The 18,184-nt window shown below is 52.9% G+C and overlaps 2 protein-coding genes across 5 annotated transcripts; both read left to right on the forward strand.

Moving 5' to 3' along the window:
* The first annotated feature begins 130 nt into the window (after positions 1 to 130).
* NME6 (NME/NM23 nucleoside diphosphate kinase 6) lies at positions 131 to 2,897 on the forward strand. 4 transcript variants are annotated; one of them, XM_042045014.1, is made up of 6 exons: positions 131 to 260; positions 393 to 495; positions 588 to 627; positions 1,014 to 1,174; positions 1,391 to 1,548; positions 2,236 to 2,897. In XM_042045014.1, exons 1-6 carry the CDS (start codon positions 171 to 173, stop codon positions 2,260 to 2,262), a joined length of 579 nt encoding a protein of 192 aa, XP_041900948.1. In that variant the 5' UTR covers positions 131 to 170; the 3' UTR covers positions 2,263 to 2,897. The 4 variants fall into 4 exon arrangements, with proteins under 4 accessions (XP_041900948.1, XP_041900947.1, XP_041900950.1 ...); XM_042045013.1 differs by having other exon boundaries at positions 2,669 to 2,897; XM_042045016.1 differs by having other exon boundaries at positions 1,391 to 1,567; positions 2,669 to 2,756.
* A 13,483-nt stretch (positions 2,898 to 16,380) lies between these two features.
* Positions 16,381 to 17,493, forward strand: LOC121672393 (olfactory receptor 5V1-like). The gene has a single exon (XM_042045026.1). It carries the CDS (start codon positions 16,381 to 16,383, stop codon positions 17,314 to 17,316), a length of 936 nt encoding a protein of 311 aa, XP_041900960.1. The 3' UTR covers positions 17,317 to 17,493.
* Positions 17,494 to 18,184: the final 691 nt, after the last annotated feature.

Below are 18,184 nucleotides of genomic sequence, written 5' to 3' on the forward strand. Positions count from 1 at the left end.
TCCCGGCCCCGCCCCATCCCGGCCCTCTGCCCCGGTCCCGCCCCATCCCGGCCCTCTGCCCCATCCCGGCCCCGCCGCCCTCGGACCCCGGCCCCTCCCCGCCCGTAGCCTCTGACCCCTGCCCTGCCCTCTCTGCGCCGGCGCCTCGGCCGCGCCGCTGCGGCCTGGCCATGGCGGCCCCGCGCGGTGGCGCGCGGCGGCTGCAGTTGACTCTGGCGCTGCTCAAGCCGGACGCTGCGGCCCATCCGCTCGTGCACGAGGTGAGCGACGGCCGGGCAGGACCGGGCCGGGCAGGGCAGGACCGGGCCGGGCCGGGCCGGGCACAGCAGGGCGCAGCAGGCCTCGCCACGGCTCGCCCTCCCTCCCCGCCCCAGCGCCTCCTCTTCCCGCAGGCTGTGCACGCCGCCATCCTCCGTCACCGGTTCCTCATTGTCCGCGCCAAGGAGCTGCGGTGCGGCCCGGAGCAGAGCCGCCGCTTCTACCGGGAGCACGCAGGTACGAGCGGGACTCAGGGGCTGCTAGAGCGGGATGCTGACTTGGGCCGGTGCACATGGGCCGGTGCCGACTCGGTCTATGTCTCTTCGCAGGGCGTTTCTTCTACCAGCGGCTGGTGGAGTTCATGGCCAGGTACCTGCCGCGGGTGTGCGGGGTGCGGGGAAGCCCCGCGTTGCAGGTGACCCGTGTGTGGAGGGGCTCGCTGGGATGTGCGGAGGTGGGAGGCTCTGGCCATAGCAGGAGGAGTGTCGGGATGCTGCCCTAATGTGACAGCAGCGGTACCTGGTGGGTGGCACCCCCGAAGGTGGTGGAGGTCATCATTTGGAGTAGGTCACCAGTGCCAACGCCGTGGCGTCGGTGCCGTGGCAGGTTCGTGCCCCTCCCCATGGCCTGGCAGGCCAGGGCCCAGCATGGCAGCCCATGGCAGCCGTACTGTGCAGGTTCGTAAGGACGAATAACCTGTTTGTAATGAGCGCTTCTTCATCTTTTCTCCTGTTCTTCCTGGGCCGTTGCCCCAGTGGCCCCATGTGGGCTTACATCCTGGCCCACGAGAATGCTGTCCCTCTATGGAGATCCCTGATGGGACCCACTAAAGTGTTCCGAGCCCGACACAGTGACCCAGACTCCATTCGAGGTGCCTACGGCCTCACGGACACCAGGAACACGACCCATGGCTCAGGTAGGCCTGGCATTCTTGGATGGCACTTGGGGAGGCAGGAATGATGGTGCTTTGTCTGCCTTTGCTTTAGTTCTGGGGCTCCAAATGAATGATTTGTTCCCTTCTGCACACCCCACGCACATCTGGCCAGGTGCAGCCTAGCCAGGTGCCTTTGGCGTGTTTGTGGTGGCAGACTGGCATCTCTCTCTCTCATTGCCTTTTCTTCTCTTTTGACAGACTCACCTGCCTCAGCCAGCAGAGAAATTGCCTTTTTTTTCCCTGAGTTCGATGAGCAGCGCTGGTACGAGCAGGACGAGCCCCGGCTCCGCCGCGGGCAGCTGTACTACAGCGCCGAGGAGCGTGTGCACCGCGTGCTCAGGGCAGAGGAGGCAGAGGTGACCTGAGTTACCTGTGGTAGGGTTTGGTTTGCTGACCTGGCAACATGTGTGGGCACTCTCTTGGGGCACCAGACACAGAGCTGTGCTGTGGTTTAGGGAGTGTGGGAGAGCAAAGGCCTTGTGCACATTGTGCTGCATGAGATTAGGTTGCACTGCTTGGGATCACATTATTGGTGTAACAGGCAGATACTGGCGTGCTGTAGGAGGAATTCCCCTACAGAGAGTCTGGCCATGCAGCTCACTGGCCCCTTGAGTTTGTTTGGGTGTGAACAGGACAGGTGAGTTTGTCAGGGGCCAGGTGAAGGATGGGTTGCTTGTTCCAGATCGGATTGGCCTGGGTTTGCTGATGGGAAGCCTCATGTTCTCCTGCTGGCTGTTCCCACAGTGCCTTAGGGAGAAAAGAAGGAAAAAGAGCATGAAGAAAGGTATCAGCAGGGCAAGATGAACTGTCCTGTCCTCGCTCACCTGCAGCCAGGCTGGGAAGTGAAGAGCTTTGCTAATAGCTCTTCATGTGAGACTTTGTGACAAAACACCTGAGGGCAGCTGGGAACCCTCAGTGTCCATGGCCTCACTGGGTGCTGGGGCAGTTCTGTGTCCTTGGGAAGTGGGATGGACAAAGACACTGAATTATCCATATATGTGATGGAATGATGATAAGGTGGTGCAGGAGGGCTTGGTTGGGAGGTACAGAGCCAGGTCCTGGCGGGCTGATTTGTGTTTCTCTCTGGGATGCTGTGTGAGATGTGTTCCTGGACGGGGTTTCAGTCCATTTACGCCATATCCCTGCGGGCTCCTTACAGTGCTGCCGTTTTAGTTACAGTGCCTTGTTGTACTGTGGGAATTTCTTTTGGGCAATCCCAAATGCTCGGGCTGGGGAAGGCATGCAGTGCTGTGCTTGGGGCAGGAAAGCTGAGCCGAGATTCACCAGTGCCGTGGTACGTCACAGATCCAAGGCAGGGACTTTCTAGGTGCTTCCAGAATTCTGTGAGGTGTTGGGTAGTGACTGACAATGCTCTGTTGCGGAAAGCACTGCCCAGAGCTGCCGTGGTTAAACTCATCCGTGTTTGTGTTCTCTCCTCCTCCTGTCTGGGATCAAATGGTCATTGTTCTGTTCCAGGTACAGAGCCAGGGATCTGCGGGACATCACTGCTGTCCCTGTCCTCAGCAGTGTCCAGAGTGGATCTGCTCAGGATCTTGTGTGTCTTCACACAGGTCTGAGAGCTGCTGTCCCCAGTGTTGTTGATACTTTATTGACATTGCATCAGTTGTTTTGTTGATTCCTGGAGGTTTAGCTCAGATCTATGTGTTTTTCTTTTAACTATTAAACTTCACTATTTTTCACCTTTTCTCTTTCATGTTGCACGTTCCTTTTTGGATATTACTTGGGAATGTCATTAACTGGTAATTCCTGGCTCACACTTCCCATTTTTAAAGTTTTGGTGTTTTTTCCTACTAACTTGCAGTGGTTACATTTGGGAAAGGGCCCCTTTGAACATTGCCAGTGCAGAGAACTCGTGACAGCAGCATTGTCACAGAGTGATGCCACCTCACAGCCTCCGTGATTCAGGTAGCTGCCAGGTGTCACCTTGACACTGCCCTGGCCCTGAGGCTGTACCTGAGCACAGGTGCTCAGACTGGGCAGTCCATTGCCCCAGACAGAGGGTTTATTGTGCAAATCTAAAGCTGTCCAGCAAACTTTATCAGAGACCTGAGGTTGAAGCACTTGGTGTTGGATGCAGGAGACAATGTCAAAACTGATTTTTGGTCTCCAAGGAAGCCTTATGGAATGTCACAGGTAGTTCTGCTTTGAGGGCTCTTATCAAAGTGGGTTTGTGTTGGAGTGAAAGCTCCTCTGGGATTCAGGCCCAGAGGGAAGCCAAAGCACGGGGGTTGAATTAAAACCTTTGGACAAGCTGAGATAGATGAAGTCACACCACAGTGAAATAGAAATACAGATTTTTAACTTCGGTAGAAATAGATGCTAAGTGCCTTAAACATGAAAAAGCTGTAGCACAGACCTTAAACACAGTTCTTACTGCAGCAGTGTTACCTTTTCACAGAATTCTTTACTTTAGACAAAATCTAGGTAGAATTACACTGTTCACATTTTTTAGATGGAGTGTTCACATAAACAATAAGAGCCGATAGAAACTGCATACTCAAATCTGTGTAATACCTATGTAGTACTTGTGTAAGGCTTATGACTGTTAGAATTAGGCCAGGATAGGTTAAGAAAAGAAAAACTAGAATCATGTATTAATCTTATTGGTCAGTTAACAAATATAATCCACACTTCTGTAAGAAAAAATATATGGAGCATATAGAACATAGAGAAGAAGCTGGTTTTGCCTGCTGTTGCTGCCACTGCTTGGCTTTATCATGTAACCCCCTTGAACTCTGCCTTCAAGACAGCTGTGAGACTGTGAAATAAAGAACTTAGCAGAACAGCAGCCTCCTCTGCTCTTTTACCCTGGTCCGAGAAGGAAGGGTACCCCATCAAAAGCTCAACAAGGTTTGGTTTGGTTTGGTTTTTTCATTTTCTTTTTCCCCTCCTTGTAAGTACCTACCACATGGTTTTTCACTTTTCTGATGGTGCTTGCCCTATCCCAGGCAGTTTCTTGGGCTGAGCTGGATGGGCCTGGAGCAGCCTGGTGTAGTGGGTGACATCCGTGTTCATGGCAGGGACGTGGAGCTGGATGAGCTTTATGGTCCTTCCCAGCCCAAGCCATTCCATGCTGATGGGTGTGGCACCTCAGTATAGGTGTGAAGGGCAGTTTGAGATCCCTGTTTTTTCCTGGAAACTGCAGGTCCCTGGCCCACTTGCGGCGTGGGTGTGCAAGGGAACACAGGTCTGTGCATAGGGCTGGTCACAGCTGTGCGTCTGCAGCAGGTTCCACCTCAGGTGCTGCTGCAAAAGCACTGCCTGGGGCCACAAGGTCCAGCCCAGGCACCTGCAGAGATACCTCAGGTGTGGAGCTGGCCCAGGGAGTCTCACTGGGACATGTGAGTTTTGGGTATAAACTTGATCTGCTCTTGGAAGAATTGAGCAGGTTTGCCTCAGCTCTGGAGGGGATGACATGGCTTGGCCTGGGAGGAAGGGAAGGAAAGGCTTCAGAGGGAAATCAGTACTGATCCCATCCCAGGCTGCTGATCCTAACCCAGGCCTGGCCTTGGTCCCTGCCACCATGGGCAGAACCCTCTCAGCTTGAGGAATTTCACTTGATTTATTGCTGTAACACAAACTTTTAGTTACTGCTTCAGATACCGAGGAAAACCCAAGATGACCATTAAAGAAACACCTGGGGAAACACCTTTCCTCTACTTTCCCAGGTTCAGCTTCAGTCTAGCATCTTTTCTTCCCTCTTTCCCTGCAGGTTCTGCCCAGTCTCTCCCAGTCCCTGGGGGAAGTGACATAGCACAGGGGGCTGGGGCTGGGCTTTGCTTTCTATTTGTTGTTTCTTCCTCTTTCCTTCTTGTTTACTCACTCATGGCACACCCACAGGCCTCAGTCCCTCAAGTGTGTACCTGCTCTGCCATGGTCCTCCCTGCGCTGATCCCTTCAGGGAGAAATGGGCCAATGGGAATTTCTTGAAGTTCGTAGAGGGAAATGCCATATCCTGCACCTGGGCAGGGGTATTTCCATTTGTCAACACTCACATGGGGGACCAGAGCAAAGTTGCAGAGAAGTACCTGGCTGTCCTGATGGGCCGTGAGCCACCCCTGAGTCAGCAATGCACCTCCATGGTCCCAGAGCATCCTCAGGTGTGGGAGCCAGAGCATTTGCCCACAGGTAGGGGAGACCCCATCCCCTCCCTGGGCCACAGGTAAGGCCACATCTGGAGCCTGGCACCAGTTTCGGGCTCCCCAGTACAAGACAGCCCGGTCAGAACTGGAGACCAGCATGGATTGATTAGGACATCTGAGAATCTGACAGGTAAGGAGAGGCTGAGGGCTGGGACTGCTCAGACTTAGGAGCTCAGTGGGGTTTACCAATGGGTAGAAATACCAGGTGTGAGCAGTGAAGGGAACCTCAGGTGTCCCAGGAATGGACACAAGGCAATGGAAACAATCTGAAACACTGGCAATTTCACTGAGACATAGAAGAACCTCTTTTATTATTGTTATACTTCCAAGTGTGATAAAGTAAGGTCAGGAGCCCCTGTGCCAAGGCAGGGCTTTGGGCTGAATAATCTCCAAAGTTCCTTCTGTGCTCTTGAGACTCGGGTGCCTGTGGCACAGGCGAGCCTGTGTGCCACAGGCGTGGACCCTGGGGTGTTGCTGCAGTGGCAGGGGATGCACAGGGGCCACCTGGGCAGCAGGTCAGGCCTCTCCTTCCTGCAGCACAGCTGTAATTCGTACCAGCCCCACCTTGGGAGGGCTGTGTTGCTGTTCAGTGTTTTCATCTCTGCAGCTGATCTGCCCTTTTACCAACAGCCTGTGTCCTCCTTTTCCCAGGTCTGGGGATGAGGATAAATGGATACAATGGAAATAAAGACAAAGTTATCGCTTCAGTGCTGACTGCATGTGTCTCTGCTAAAGCTGCATCTCACTGTACAGAGCTAGAGACAAGGGTGTTGTGGGTTGCCAAAGATTTTGTGGATTTGATCTTGTTATCAGGCTGGGGGTTTTCACATGGAAAAGACAGCCTGGAAAGGCAGCCACATAATCAAATCCCAGGCAAACAGAAGTAAGGTGTTCAGGGAAGACTGTCCCAGAGAGATCCAATCCATCCCCGCACTGAAAGTACCGAGGAATAAACAAACAGTCATCTTGGGTGTGAGGGTCACAATCCCGCTGTCCACAGTTTTCCCACAGAGCCGCTGTATGATGCAGGAGAACAAGGAGCGAGAGAAACACCAAACTGCAGAAAAAATCCTCATAGATTGGGACTGTTTTCTCCCTAGCACAGAAAATAAACACACTCCTCCCTCAGGCCCCAGACAGGCTCAGCAGGGGCTGGATCTGGGCACTGACCAAATGTCATCTTGAGCTTGATGTTGAGCACAGACCAGGAAAACCCCATGACAGACCATACTCCTGTCTACATGGAGAAGCCATCCACATTGGCTCCTCCTCACCTGTGTCCAGACAGGCACACCTCCATGATACACTGTCCAAAGCCCTGGTAGACTCCAAGAAGAACCAGTTTCCATCTCTCCATCAAATCCTGATCCCAGTTACCAACATGTCCAGGACTTAATTGGCCCCTCCGTTCACACATGACTATTGAGTACTTTTATTAGCCAGATCTCCTCATTAATTGCTCCCCTGCCTTCCAAAACATTCCAGATTAACAAAACATGATTCTGTATCTCCTGCAGCACCCAGGGAAAGTTAAAAGCCATCAGTTATGCAAAACTGCTGCTGCTGGAGCTGAATATTTAAATTTAACCTGGGGCTGTGTTGATCCTTTCCAGAGAAAAGATGTTCTACAGAAGCTCTTTAGAAATCCATCCCCTCCCTGAGTGCAAGGAGACTTCTGGAAGCAATGGGAGGGATGAATTATGGTAGCACTGTGGCGTGTCTGCCATCATGAAGCAGCTCCTGCAGGAAGCAGCATCCGTGGTTCAGTGTTCCCCAGTCTGATCCCTGGGTACTGGCTCCCTGCGCAGGGGCAACAGACAGGAGAAGTTTAAGCATTGGACAGAAGAACAGCTGCCAAATTACAGATGTGAGATTGTGGCAGCATCAGCCATCACAAAACTAAGCTGAACCAGCATTCAGGTAATTGTCTTTGTTATTTGGAGATACAAAGTTTGGAGGTCAAATAAAGCAACAGAAAATCTTTGTGGCAGAGAAAAACAAGCCTGAGGCAGGCCCAGGTCTCTGGTTTCAGCTTGGTCTGTACCTACAGATCAGGGATGGGAAAGGGGCAGCAAGGAGAAAAAAATGAGATAAACTGTGTTAAATTAAACCCTTTGGAAGTTACAAATCAGAGGTGACTCAGCATAGGACCAAGAGGCACCAGTATGACACAAACAAGTTATGTATGAGATATGCAGTGGTGTAATAACTGCTCCTACTTACTGTGGGGTATACTGTGGGGTGTGGCTGGAGCAGAGCAGGAATTTGGGCAGGAGGTACAACCAGGATTGCAAATAGCCCTGGAATCTCAACACTGTATTTCTTGTTGCAAAACAGATGTTTTCAAAACACCTGTCATCCAGCTATTTCCCAGGGCCTGTCAATGCACTGGCCAATTGCTTACTGTTTTCTCTTTTTATTATACTTCAACAGTGTTGTGTCCACAGACATTTCAAAGGTGGTAGGTCTGTGCAGACCTGGGCCTTCTCGCTCCAAGTGCCTCTAGGATGTGACTGATCCCAGCTGGTGTGAAGGAAGTGGCTGCCTTGAACTTTTACCAGCCCAGAACTTTTAACAGCCCACTGTGGGCCTTGTTTACACGTTCACAAACACGCCAGGTGAGCAGGTGAAGTGCTCTGGGCTTTTGTAATTGGCACTGGAACTCCTGTGGTCTGCTCCCCACAGATAGCAGTCTGTGGGGAGTGGGACCAAGTGGGAAAACTGGGAACACAGGAACTTCTCTCTCCAACTTCAGCCTCCTGGTGAAAGTGCACTAATTGGCCTCAGGGGCAGAGTTGGTGCCCACACCTGAATGAGGAACCTCAGAGCTGGCTTTGGGAAGAAGGATACAGGCAGCAGGTGCCACAGCTGCCCAGGAAGGACCATGAGCAACCATGAGGCAAAAGTGCTGCTCAGTGGTGACAGGAGAGAATTCCCTTGGTGCTTTCTCAGCACAAGTTGGCCAGGAAGAACCAGTGACCCCAGGGCTGGTGGCAGGAGCACACTTTCCATTTCCAGGCCCCTGTGGGTGTTGGACCTCCCCAAACTGCGCTGCGCAAGGGTGATGCCCCAGTGTAACAGGCCACTCACTTCATATGTGATTGCAGTGTTTGGGCTTCTGCAAACGTCAGCACATTACAAACACATGTAAATCTGGTCAGCTTTGGCCAGTTTATGGTTAGACCATAGAACTGCAACCCTTCTTGCCCTGTGTCCTTAAGTGTAAATGACACTGGACAAAATCTTGAAACTGTACAATTTCTTCAGACAAAAATCTCCTTGTCAAGTGTTGGCAGAGGACTCTGGCAGGAATCCATGACCTCTGCCACGAGATGTAGGGTGAGGCTGTTGTCCTGTCTTGGATAGGCCAAAGTGGAAATGCCAAATTTAGCTTACTCTTATTCCTTGCCTGGTCCAGGGAACAGGTGGCCCTGACAGCTAAAAATAATTTGAAAAATCCTGAAGGAAGTGTTTACCCTGAGGAAATCACTGGGAGGACCCCCTGAAATATTATTCTTGAAACACCTGGTGAGAGTTTCATTCCAGCATCAGACTTGTGACAGTGAGCAGGGGCTGCTTTGAGCAGGCCTTGGTAGCAGAGGTGACTCCAGCTGTGAGGATGCTCATCTGTGGGCAGGTGAGTGCTGAGTATCCCCAAGGTCCGAGTCCAGGGCCTCTCAGGGCCTTTACCCAATGCCCAAAGGGTTTTTCCCTGAGATCCAGTGAGGATATCTCCTGTTCCAGCTTGTCCCAGTTGCTTCTCTGGTCACCATGCAGTTGTGAGAAGAGTCTGTACCCATCACCTCTCCCCAATAATACAAGGCATCTGCAGACTGTGGTCAGAGCCCCCTTTTCCTTGTTCCAGCAACAGTGGGGCTTATGAGAAAATCCTACAGAAGAGTGCCCATGGAGAGTTTTAAAAAGTGGTGCTAGAATCACAGACTCTCAGATTGATTTGGGTTGAAAGAGACCTTAAAACTCATCCAGTTCCACCCCCTGCCATGGGCAGGGACACCTTTCACTAGACCAGGCTGCTTTAAGCCCTGTCCAGCCTAGTCTTGGACACTTCCAGGGATGGAGAAACCCAACCTGAGAAGAAAAGGAGAACACACAAGCACAAGCTCTAGGTTGTATGAAATCTGTTGGAACTGCTGTCTGGGTGACATCTGCAGGACAGGACAGTTTTAGTGCCCTCAGAACTACATCTGAGACAGCCAAAACCACTGAGGTGAAAAACCTGAGCAAGAAGCTGTTGCAGCTGCGGGGAGAGTCATGGCTATTAACAACCCACTGAGCTCTGGAGCCAGGTGTGGCTGCAGGGATCCCAGGCCCAGAAGCTGCCTGGGCAGCAGCGGGGTGAGCAGAGATGAGGGCAAGGAGGGCACTCAGCCGGCACATGTCAGAGCAGCAGCAATGTCAGGGAAAGCACCTGCCCGGGCCACCAGGTCCAGAGGGTGGTGTGAAGAAGTCATGCTCTACCTGGGGGCAGGGACAAACGGAGTGTCACCAGTATCTGTCTTGGCCCATGTCCTGTGGAACATGCTCATCTCATCAGTTGTAGGAAAGAGGTAACAGAGTGTACTCCTGTCAGGGTTGTGGCTGACACAAGTAAAGGGGACCAGTGCTCCAGGGCAGGGCCAGAAGGACATGGACAGACTGGGAAATGGAGCCGGAAGGAACTGGTGAAATTCAACAAAGACAAATGCCAGGTCCTGCACCCAGTGCTCCCTGAAACAAAAATGCACCAACAGTCTCAGGAGAGGTCAGTGAAGACCCCCCCAAAAGGCTAGGGCTGGAGTCCCATGCTGAGAGCAGGGGCTGGAAGTGCTGAGTGGATTCTGCCAGCAGGAGGAATGGCTTTGGGGACACCAAGTAACCGTTTGTCTGCCAGTCCCTACAGGGAGATTATCCCAAAACCAGTGCCATGCTCATTACAGTGGGACACGGAGGGAGGAGGAGGGGTGGCAGGCAAAATCCAGACAAAGTCCACCATATTCTTGTCCCCATCCTCAAAGGAAGCATTTGTGCTCATATGGCAACCAGGACCAGCTGGCAGTGCTGCTGCAGGGAGCTGTGATACAAGCGAGGGTGCTTTCTGCTGGAGAAAGAATTCTTGAGCATCCCTCAAAACAAGCAGGGAAACAGGACTGGGAGAAGTTCCTGGTGTTACGACAGTGCACTTGGATCTGGGAAGTACAACACATGCTTGGAGAAGGTAAGTTAAGAGTCTGATTTTCAGAAGTGTTGAGTATTTATAGGATCTGGGCCCAATACTGAAGGCTGCACACCCAAATTGAGGTATTTGGTTTAAAAAACAACTTCCTTAACATTTCACAAGTTCATGGAGATTTGATTTACTGCTGGACACCACTGGCCAGGTTTGATATCCATCAGGAGACTAGAGGGGGACACAAACCATGGTATTTCTTATCCTAAAGGCTGTACTGAAGATGTGGACTACCAGAACTGAAGTTTCTGGCATCCTGGGAGATTTCAGTATGTTTTAATATTTGTGCCAGGTATTGATGGTCTCAGTGTTAGAAAAGTCCCTTTTCAAATATCAGAGTGGGAGGGGGTTTCTCCAAGTGCTGCCAGCATGTGCCTTCCCTACAGCCTTGGGAGAGAGGCCAGGTTGTACTGGAATGCCACGGCACCGAGTTTCTGTGTGAAACAAGGAAATGCTCATCATTGCTGCAAGAAAGAGGTGCAATTTTGTAAACTCAAAGCAAACGAGTGAAAAAGTCCCATTATTGTGACCCCCTCTCCCCTGCCAGCTCAGCTGCCCTGCCTGAGAGCTGCTTGAGAACAGGCAGAGCCCAGAGTGACTGCTCCATGTAAACACAGGACACAGAGTTACAGCCACATGCACACACAGGGTCACAGTCACAGCTGCTCTTTTTTTACCACCTGCTGCTTATCTTTTTCAGCCCCAGACACCCTCTGACCCGCATTTCCCCTCACTGAGGCTGCTGCTCCCTTGGTATCTGTGCTGGATTTCCACACAGGGTGTTCATCCCATTCTAGGGTTGTAGCCTACACTTTCCCTGCTCCCCAAAAGGCATTACTGCTCGGGCTCTCATCTCTTGACATTCCAGATCCAGAGCTTATGCTTGGACCATCTCCTACTGCCCCATCATCAGGAACAGAAGCTGCAAGGACACCGCAGTGAAGCAATACTGCTTCCCTGCTGCAGAAACATCACGGCGCTGTCTCGACCTCCAGACTCACTCCCTGTGGCAGTCCTCATGTTTCCTGGGGTTCCCACTTTACATTTCCATGTCACTACATGGTGAACTCCAGCTAAACTTACTCCTTCTACCAGGAATAGCTCCAGGCTCTGAACAGGCAATGTTCACCCAGCCTGAGTCAGAGCCATGTGTGCCGGTTTGGCCAAATTTAGAAATATATCCCCTGAGAGAAGGCAGGTTACAAACCACTCCTCCCCCACCACTTTTTCCTCGAAGGAAAGTGAAAGAGATAAAAAATAATGCTAAATATTACAATCTCTCACTGCAGAGAAAAACCTTGTCCTCCCTTTGGTCTCCCTCCTCCTCGGAGCTGGAACTTGGCCCAGGGCCAGGCCCTCTGTGCTCAGTGGAAAGTCCTCCTGATGTGTTCTGATATTGAAGCAATCCAGCAGAAAAAAGGGAAAAAACAAAGACCCAGGAAAACAGAAGTTCAGCTCTCCTTCCCTCTCTGGAGAAAAAGAAAGCCGAACACTGCCTGCAAAGCAAGCTGTCACCTTCCGCTCCCGCCGCTGCAGAAACAGACCAGTTTTATCTCTGTGTCCTCGAAAACATGAAAACAAACTGCAAAACTGCTTTGAAAGTTTTGGTCGGGTTTTTCTCATCTCAGGCTCAGTTTAAAGGCACAGAAAGGCACAAAATTAATTTCTGGGCATAGGGCAGCAACATGGGATACACATCATAAAGTCACCCCAAGGCACCATGTCACTGCTGAGCCCTTCAAACACACTGGACACTGCTTGGTGCCATCTGTGTCCGGTCAGTGCCCCTGACAGGGCTATGTCCCACCTGTCCAAGTCCTCTTCCAGGCCTCTGGACCACATAATCTCCTCCAGAGAGCTCTGCACTGGACTGGGTGGGCATGGTTAGCACAGGTGGTGAGAGCACAGGGGAGTGTAGGCACCATGCTGTGTCCCTACAGCTGTGGTGCTGCCGGTCTGGCCAAAGGCAGCATCACTGCTCTCCATCTCTGCTGGCACCTCACAGCCCTGCAACAGGTAAAATGGGGCTGTGGGAAGGATTGGGGCCCAGGAACTGCAGCTCCCAGCCCCTCTGGCATCCTCCTCCCATGCCCAGATGCTGTGCCCAGGTGCCCGAGAGCTGCAAGGCTGGAGTGGGGTCTGGCACTGGTCTGCACCTGGCACAGCCTGGAGCAAGATGGGAGGTCAGCGTGGGTCCGGTGTCAGATGGGCTTGGTGCCGCGGGCTCAGATCCCACTGGTGCAGGCTGGTGGGTGCTGCTCCTCGCTCTTTGCTCCTGTCACTGAACAGGAGCCACCTCTGAAAGCCTCTCCCCAGGGCCCCTGCAGGGTTAAAAGCTTCTACTGCGCTTACAGCATCGAGGACACATGAGCTTCTCCTCATGCAGGTAAGACAAACCAGGCAGCACCTGGGACATGGCTGAGACATGGAACATAGGACAGCACCTGGGGACAGCTTACTAAGGAGTAGGTGCCATCCAGTCTCTGCTCTTGGCTGTGGAGGTGAGGAGGGGTGAGAGGGCAGGGCTTCGCCAGGTTCCTGTCATGCACTGCTTGGGGGGAACCTGGTGCTGGCCCCCAGGGCTCCTGGGTGGTCTGGGCAGGCTGTGGCTGCTGCTGCTGCCTCCAATAGAGGCATCCAGTCCTTCCCAAGAGAAATGAATCCCGTGTTGTTATCTGCTCCCTCAGTTCAGCTGTACCCTCACACTGGGCTTTGGCTGTGCCCAAGGCTCAGGACCCCACCTCCCAGTGCTGTATGCTCCAGGCTACTCTGCTCACCTGAGTATGGATGCAGTGGCTTGGTGAGGAGAACTGCATTCTCCTGCAGGAGCAGCTTCCCTGGCAGGTACAGAGCACATATGTGCTCCTGCACGAGGAAGGGTGAGAGAATGGTCCCCAAAATGCTGGAGTTATGCAGAAGGTCCCCTGCTTCAGGGAGGGCACCAGAGCAGGGCTGGGTCTCCGGCTCATATGTCACCATCACAAGGGTCCCTCCCATCTCCCGAGGAAAGGACAGCAACCTGACTGGCACTGGTGGCAGCTGTGTTCCCTCTTTGCTCCCCATCCAGCCTGTCTGGGCAGAGTGTGTGTGCCTGTGCTGGTACCTGCACAGGGTAACACCTGGTTGGTCAGGAGTTACCATGAGAAATCGCCTTCAGTGCGAGAGGGAGGAAAAGGGTCGAGCAAGGTGGAGGCTCTTTCCAGGCTCATTCCTGTGCAGTCCAAGGGAGACAGGGAGATTCTCCTCCCACATCTTCCTATTCCTTGGTGCGCAGGATGTCTGAAGACAAATTGATTAAATCTGGCATCTCTGAACTGCGGCTGTGTTTGCTGACTGCCGCATCACTCCAGGGTGAACGTTAGGGTCATTCCTCTGCACATTCTTGTGGCTGCTCCGCAGCCCTGGAGTTCCATGTCCAATCCGGCCTGGATTTGTCAGCATGGGGAGGGCACCAGCTGAGCTCTCCAGCCCTTGCTGCCCCTCCTGCAGTGACATTAACCATTTCCTGCATTCTGTGACACACAGGGTCACTGCTATGCACCCATGGTCCATGCAGGGCTCAATGTTCATTTCCTGGTGTGATGGACTTAGACACCTCTTGCTCAGCTGCTCTTTTTCCAGGTGTTGAGCCCCAGTTTGGAGCATGAACAGGTGACTAACCTTTATATGCCCAACCTCCTACTATTGAATTTATTCACATTTTTATTACTCTGGTCCCTGAAGTCCCCTATGCAACAGGAAGATCCCCACCTTTGCCAGTGACAGGTTCACCTGTCAGCAGCCCCCTACCTCTGACGAACAGGTCAGCAGGAGTAGCATCCAGGCAAGTCCTGGACAGAGCCTTCCCCTCTCACCCCACACAACAGGGGTTGCTATACCCTCACAAAGCAGCTGCCTGAGTGCTGTGACAGCTCACACAGCCTGAATTTCCAGTGCACACAGGTGCACGTGCACACCGCAGCACTGCAGCAGGGACAGCGGGAGGCAGGAGGCGATTCCCGGGGAACTGCACCATGGGCTCCCCCAGCTTTCACCCCCCCAGGACCCGCTCCCAACTGCAGCACTGGGACAGGCATGTTGGGCTACTCCTTCATCGAAACGCTGTTGGCTCAAGCTGGAGCTGGAGGAAAAGCAATGGTCTGAGATTTCCAGACCATGGGATGATACAGTCCTTGTGTCCCTCTCCGATGTGTGCAGAATTAGTAATCTAAAAAAACCCGATGTGTGCAGAATTAGTAATTAAAGAATATGTTGATCTGGGCAACAGTTTGAGAGCTTGCCCAGGCAGAGGTTTCCCAGCCTGGCACATCCTGGATGGAGTGACAAGTTAGGATGTCACTGTGCCAGGCAAGGAAGAACTCATCTGCTGACTGAACATTTTCCTCTCAAAGTTAAATTTTTTAAAAAATGTTGAAAAATTAGCAAATGAAAGAGAAAGGAATCAGAACTTAATTCTGCTTCTGCTTAGCAAACCCTGGTATTGCTCCCAGTGCACAGGGAGAAAATACCCTCAGAACAGGATGGTCTTCAGCTGGAGGACCTCAAAGTTATGAATGAGACAGAACTGACTGGAGCAAATCCAGTAGGAAAAAACACACAATTTTAACAGTGCTTTGACGGTTTCCTGTGGTAAGCAGCTGTAAGAAACAAACTCCCAACAGAAGCAGTGAATTCTCCAGCACTTAATGTTATAAACACATGACTGATACACAGATACAGGCTTCAGGCAGAGAAATTAAAACCAGATTAATGGGTCTAAAGCAAGGGAACCAACCTGAAATTTAATCAGGTTGTTTAATCTCCTGAAGAGACGTGACAATTGACTTCTGTTGCAAAAAGTATGCCTATAAAGAGGAATGGGATGCTTTCTATTTTCTTTCTTCTTTTTTTGGTCTTCGCTCACTGTATTTTCCCACTGAAGCACCACATGGCCCCACCTGTGGAGTCCATGGCATGGGCAGGGTGGGCAGCAGCAGCCCTGGCCATAAGCGCCCAGCACATGCCACCCTCACCAGCCTTTGGCCGAGGTTCCGAACCTTAAATGCTTCCTCGTGCCTCCTCCACCTCTTGGACACGGTGATCACAGCTCCATGCGCCTGTGAGCAAAACCCTTGTGTCAGCGTGAAAATTGAAATAGGATGATGGAAAAAAGGTTGGGAGGTCCAGGCCAGGAGATGCCTGATAGCTTAAATTTTCCTGTGGCTCAACAAACCCCATGTGGTGAGTTGCCCTTTGCTGGAACCTGTACTTTTGTAAGTGGAACCCCTGTTTTGTGAGTGTTGGTTATCACAGAGCAGGAAACAGGATAAAGAAAAAGCATTCTTTTAACTGGTGCAGGGTGATGCCATATCCCCAGCCCGGGGCTGGGGAAGAGCAGGCTTAGTGGCTGTGGCATCTAGGGAATGCTGTGACCTGTCCAGGGGCAGGGGAGCATTTAGTCACCATAAATACATCCAGGAGGGGGAGAGACACATGCTTGGAATAGTCATCAGGACTAGGGGCTGGGTTGGCAAGGAACTTCAAGAGGTGTGGGTCGATGCCCCCTGCTCTTGGGTTTTTCTGTGTGCTTCTTCTCTAGTCAGGTACCCAACACTGGATGGCAGTTCTTTGGACTCCAAAATCCCAGTGTCTGTGAAATCTGGACATGGGAAACTTTCAACCACTAGGGAGATGGGATCAGAGCTATACCACCAGTGAACTCCTGGCCTCATGGGGGTCTGTGGTCTAGTCCCCTGGCTCACAGTCCCCCCCTCCTCCTCTGTGCTCAGTTGTGGCCAAAGACTGACCCAGCTTGCCCCATGGAAGGCACGAACCACACACAGGTGACGGAGTTTGTGCTCCTGGGCTTTTCCCACGGACAGCCCTTCCTCTTTGCTCTTTTCCTGGCCATTTACCTGGCCACGCTGCTGGGGAACTCCGCAACATTCTCCCTCGTGTCCCTGGACCCCCATCTCCACAACCCCATGTACTTCTTCCTCAGTCACCTGTCCTGCCTAGACCTTTGCTACTCATCAGTGACGGTGCCCAAGATCCTGGCAAACACTCTGCGCCAACAGGCGACCATCTCCTACCGTGGGTGCCTGGCGCAGGCGTTCTTCCTGATGTGGTGCGCGGGGGCCGAGTGCGCGCTGCTGGCTGTCATGGCCTACGACCGCTACGCGGCCGTGTGCCAGCCCCTGCACTACGCCCAGGCCATGAGCCGCAGCACCTGTGCGATGGCTGCTGCCGGCTGCTGGCTCTGGGGGCTGCTGGACACCCTCCTGGCAGCCCAGCTCTCATTCTGCGGGGCTGCCAAGCTCCAGCACATCTTCTGTGATGTGCCGCCACTGCTGGGGGCTGCCTGCAGTAACACCCGCCCCAATGAGCTGGCCCTCCATGTCTCCAGCATCTTTGTGGGACTCAGTCCCTTCCTGCTTGTCGTAATCTCCTACCTTTGCATCCTGGCCACCGTCCTCGGGATGCCACTGGCCACCAGCCGGCGCAAGGCCTTCTCCACGTGCTCTGCCCACCTGCTTGTGGTCATCCTGTACTTCATGGCGGCCAACCTGAACTACAACCGGCCCAGCTCGGGCTATTCACCAGCAGCTGGCACCCTGGTCTCTGTGTTGTACTGCATCATCAGCCCCATGCTCAACCCCCTCATCTACAGCCTTCACAACCAGGAGGTATGGGAGGCCCTGCGGAAGGTTGTGCGGGTGAGTGGCACACCAAGCTCCTCAGGCAACAACGCCTGAGCAATGCCAGGGCTGTGACAGGCTGCCGACACGGCGCTGGCACTGCAGTGTCCATCCATGGGACGTCTGTGACAGCACAGTGAGCTTGGGGCTCCCAGCCCAAGCACATGGCACACTGCCATCACTCGTCTCACCCTCAGCATATCACTGATGGCAGAATGGAAAAATAAAGTCAGGAACAAGGCTACAGGTCCAGGATCTGTCTTTATTTTCCAGATGCCGTGTGCTGAGCTCAGCACAGGACCTGCTGCAGCTGTGCTACTGCCAGGGAACTCTGCAAAAGGCAAATTCATGTGACGCCAGACATGTGCTGGCCCGGAGCACGGCCACGAGCTCTGCCTCAGGGCTGCCCCAGGTCTTGAGTCACGCCCTGTGCAGAACAAGGGCAGTGCCTTGTACTGCATAACCTGGCCTGAACAGAGGGGCTGTCACACAATCCACCTTCCCCACATGCCTTGGCTTTGAATCTGATGTCTGCTGGGTTTCCCCAGGCTGTCAGGGAGGCTCTGCAGCACTTTGTACATAAGCACAGCCGCTTGCACAGGCCACCCATGGCCTCAGTGCTGCAGTCAGACAGGGAGGTCTCAGCACTGAGCTGTGAGCTGGTGGCACTGAACTGCTCACCAGAAATGCTTTGCTTTATGGCCAGAAAAATCTACCTGTGCAGCTGTTGTGTGTGGTGTGGCTCTGGTTGACAGCAGCTGAGGACTGGCTGGGGACGTGGGGCTACTGCCGCTGCCTCAGTCCCCTCTTCCAGCAGGGGGTCTGCAGCTGGGTCCAAGCTCAAATGACTGGGTGGGTAATGGCCAAATCTGCAGGTGCGTACATGAGGAACAGCAGTGTTCAACACTGTGGCAGAGCCAGGAGC

The sequence above is a fragment of the Corvus kubaryi genome, unplaced genomic scaffold (genome assembly GCF_017639235.1).
Source record: "Corvus kubaryi isolate FWS band 111438036 unplaced genomic scaffold, C.kubaryi_AGA036_p1.0 61732, whole genome shotgun sequence".
Taxonomy (NCBI): domain Eukaryota; kingdom Metazoa; phylum Chordata; class Aves; order Passeriformes; family Corvidae; genus Corvus; species Corvus kubaryi.

What these genes read in the sequence shown, in the direction of transcription:
- LOC121672393 (XM_042045026.1), top strand. Translation starts at nt 16,381, where the DNA reads ATGGAAGGCACGAACCACACACAGGTGACGGAGTTTGTGCTCCTGGGC.
- NME6 (XM_042045013.1), top strand. Translation starts at nt 171, where the DNA reads ATGGCGGCCCCGCGCGGTGGCGCGCGGCGGCTGCAGTTGACTCTGGCG. An exon ending in CTGGTGGAGTTCATGGCCAG is followed by an intron (nt 628 to 1,013) that starts GTACCTGCCGCG and finishes CCGTTGCCCCAG; the next exon opens with TGGCCCCATGTGGGCTTACA. An exon ending in GAACACGACCCATGGCTCAG is followed by an intron (nt 1,175 to 1,390) that starts GTAGGCCTGGCA and finishes CTCTTTTGACAG; the next exon opens with ACTCACCTGCCTCAGCCAGC.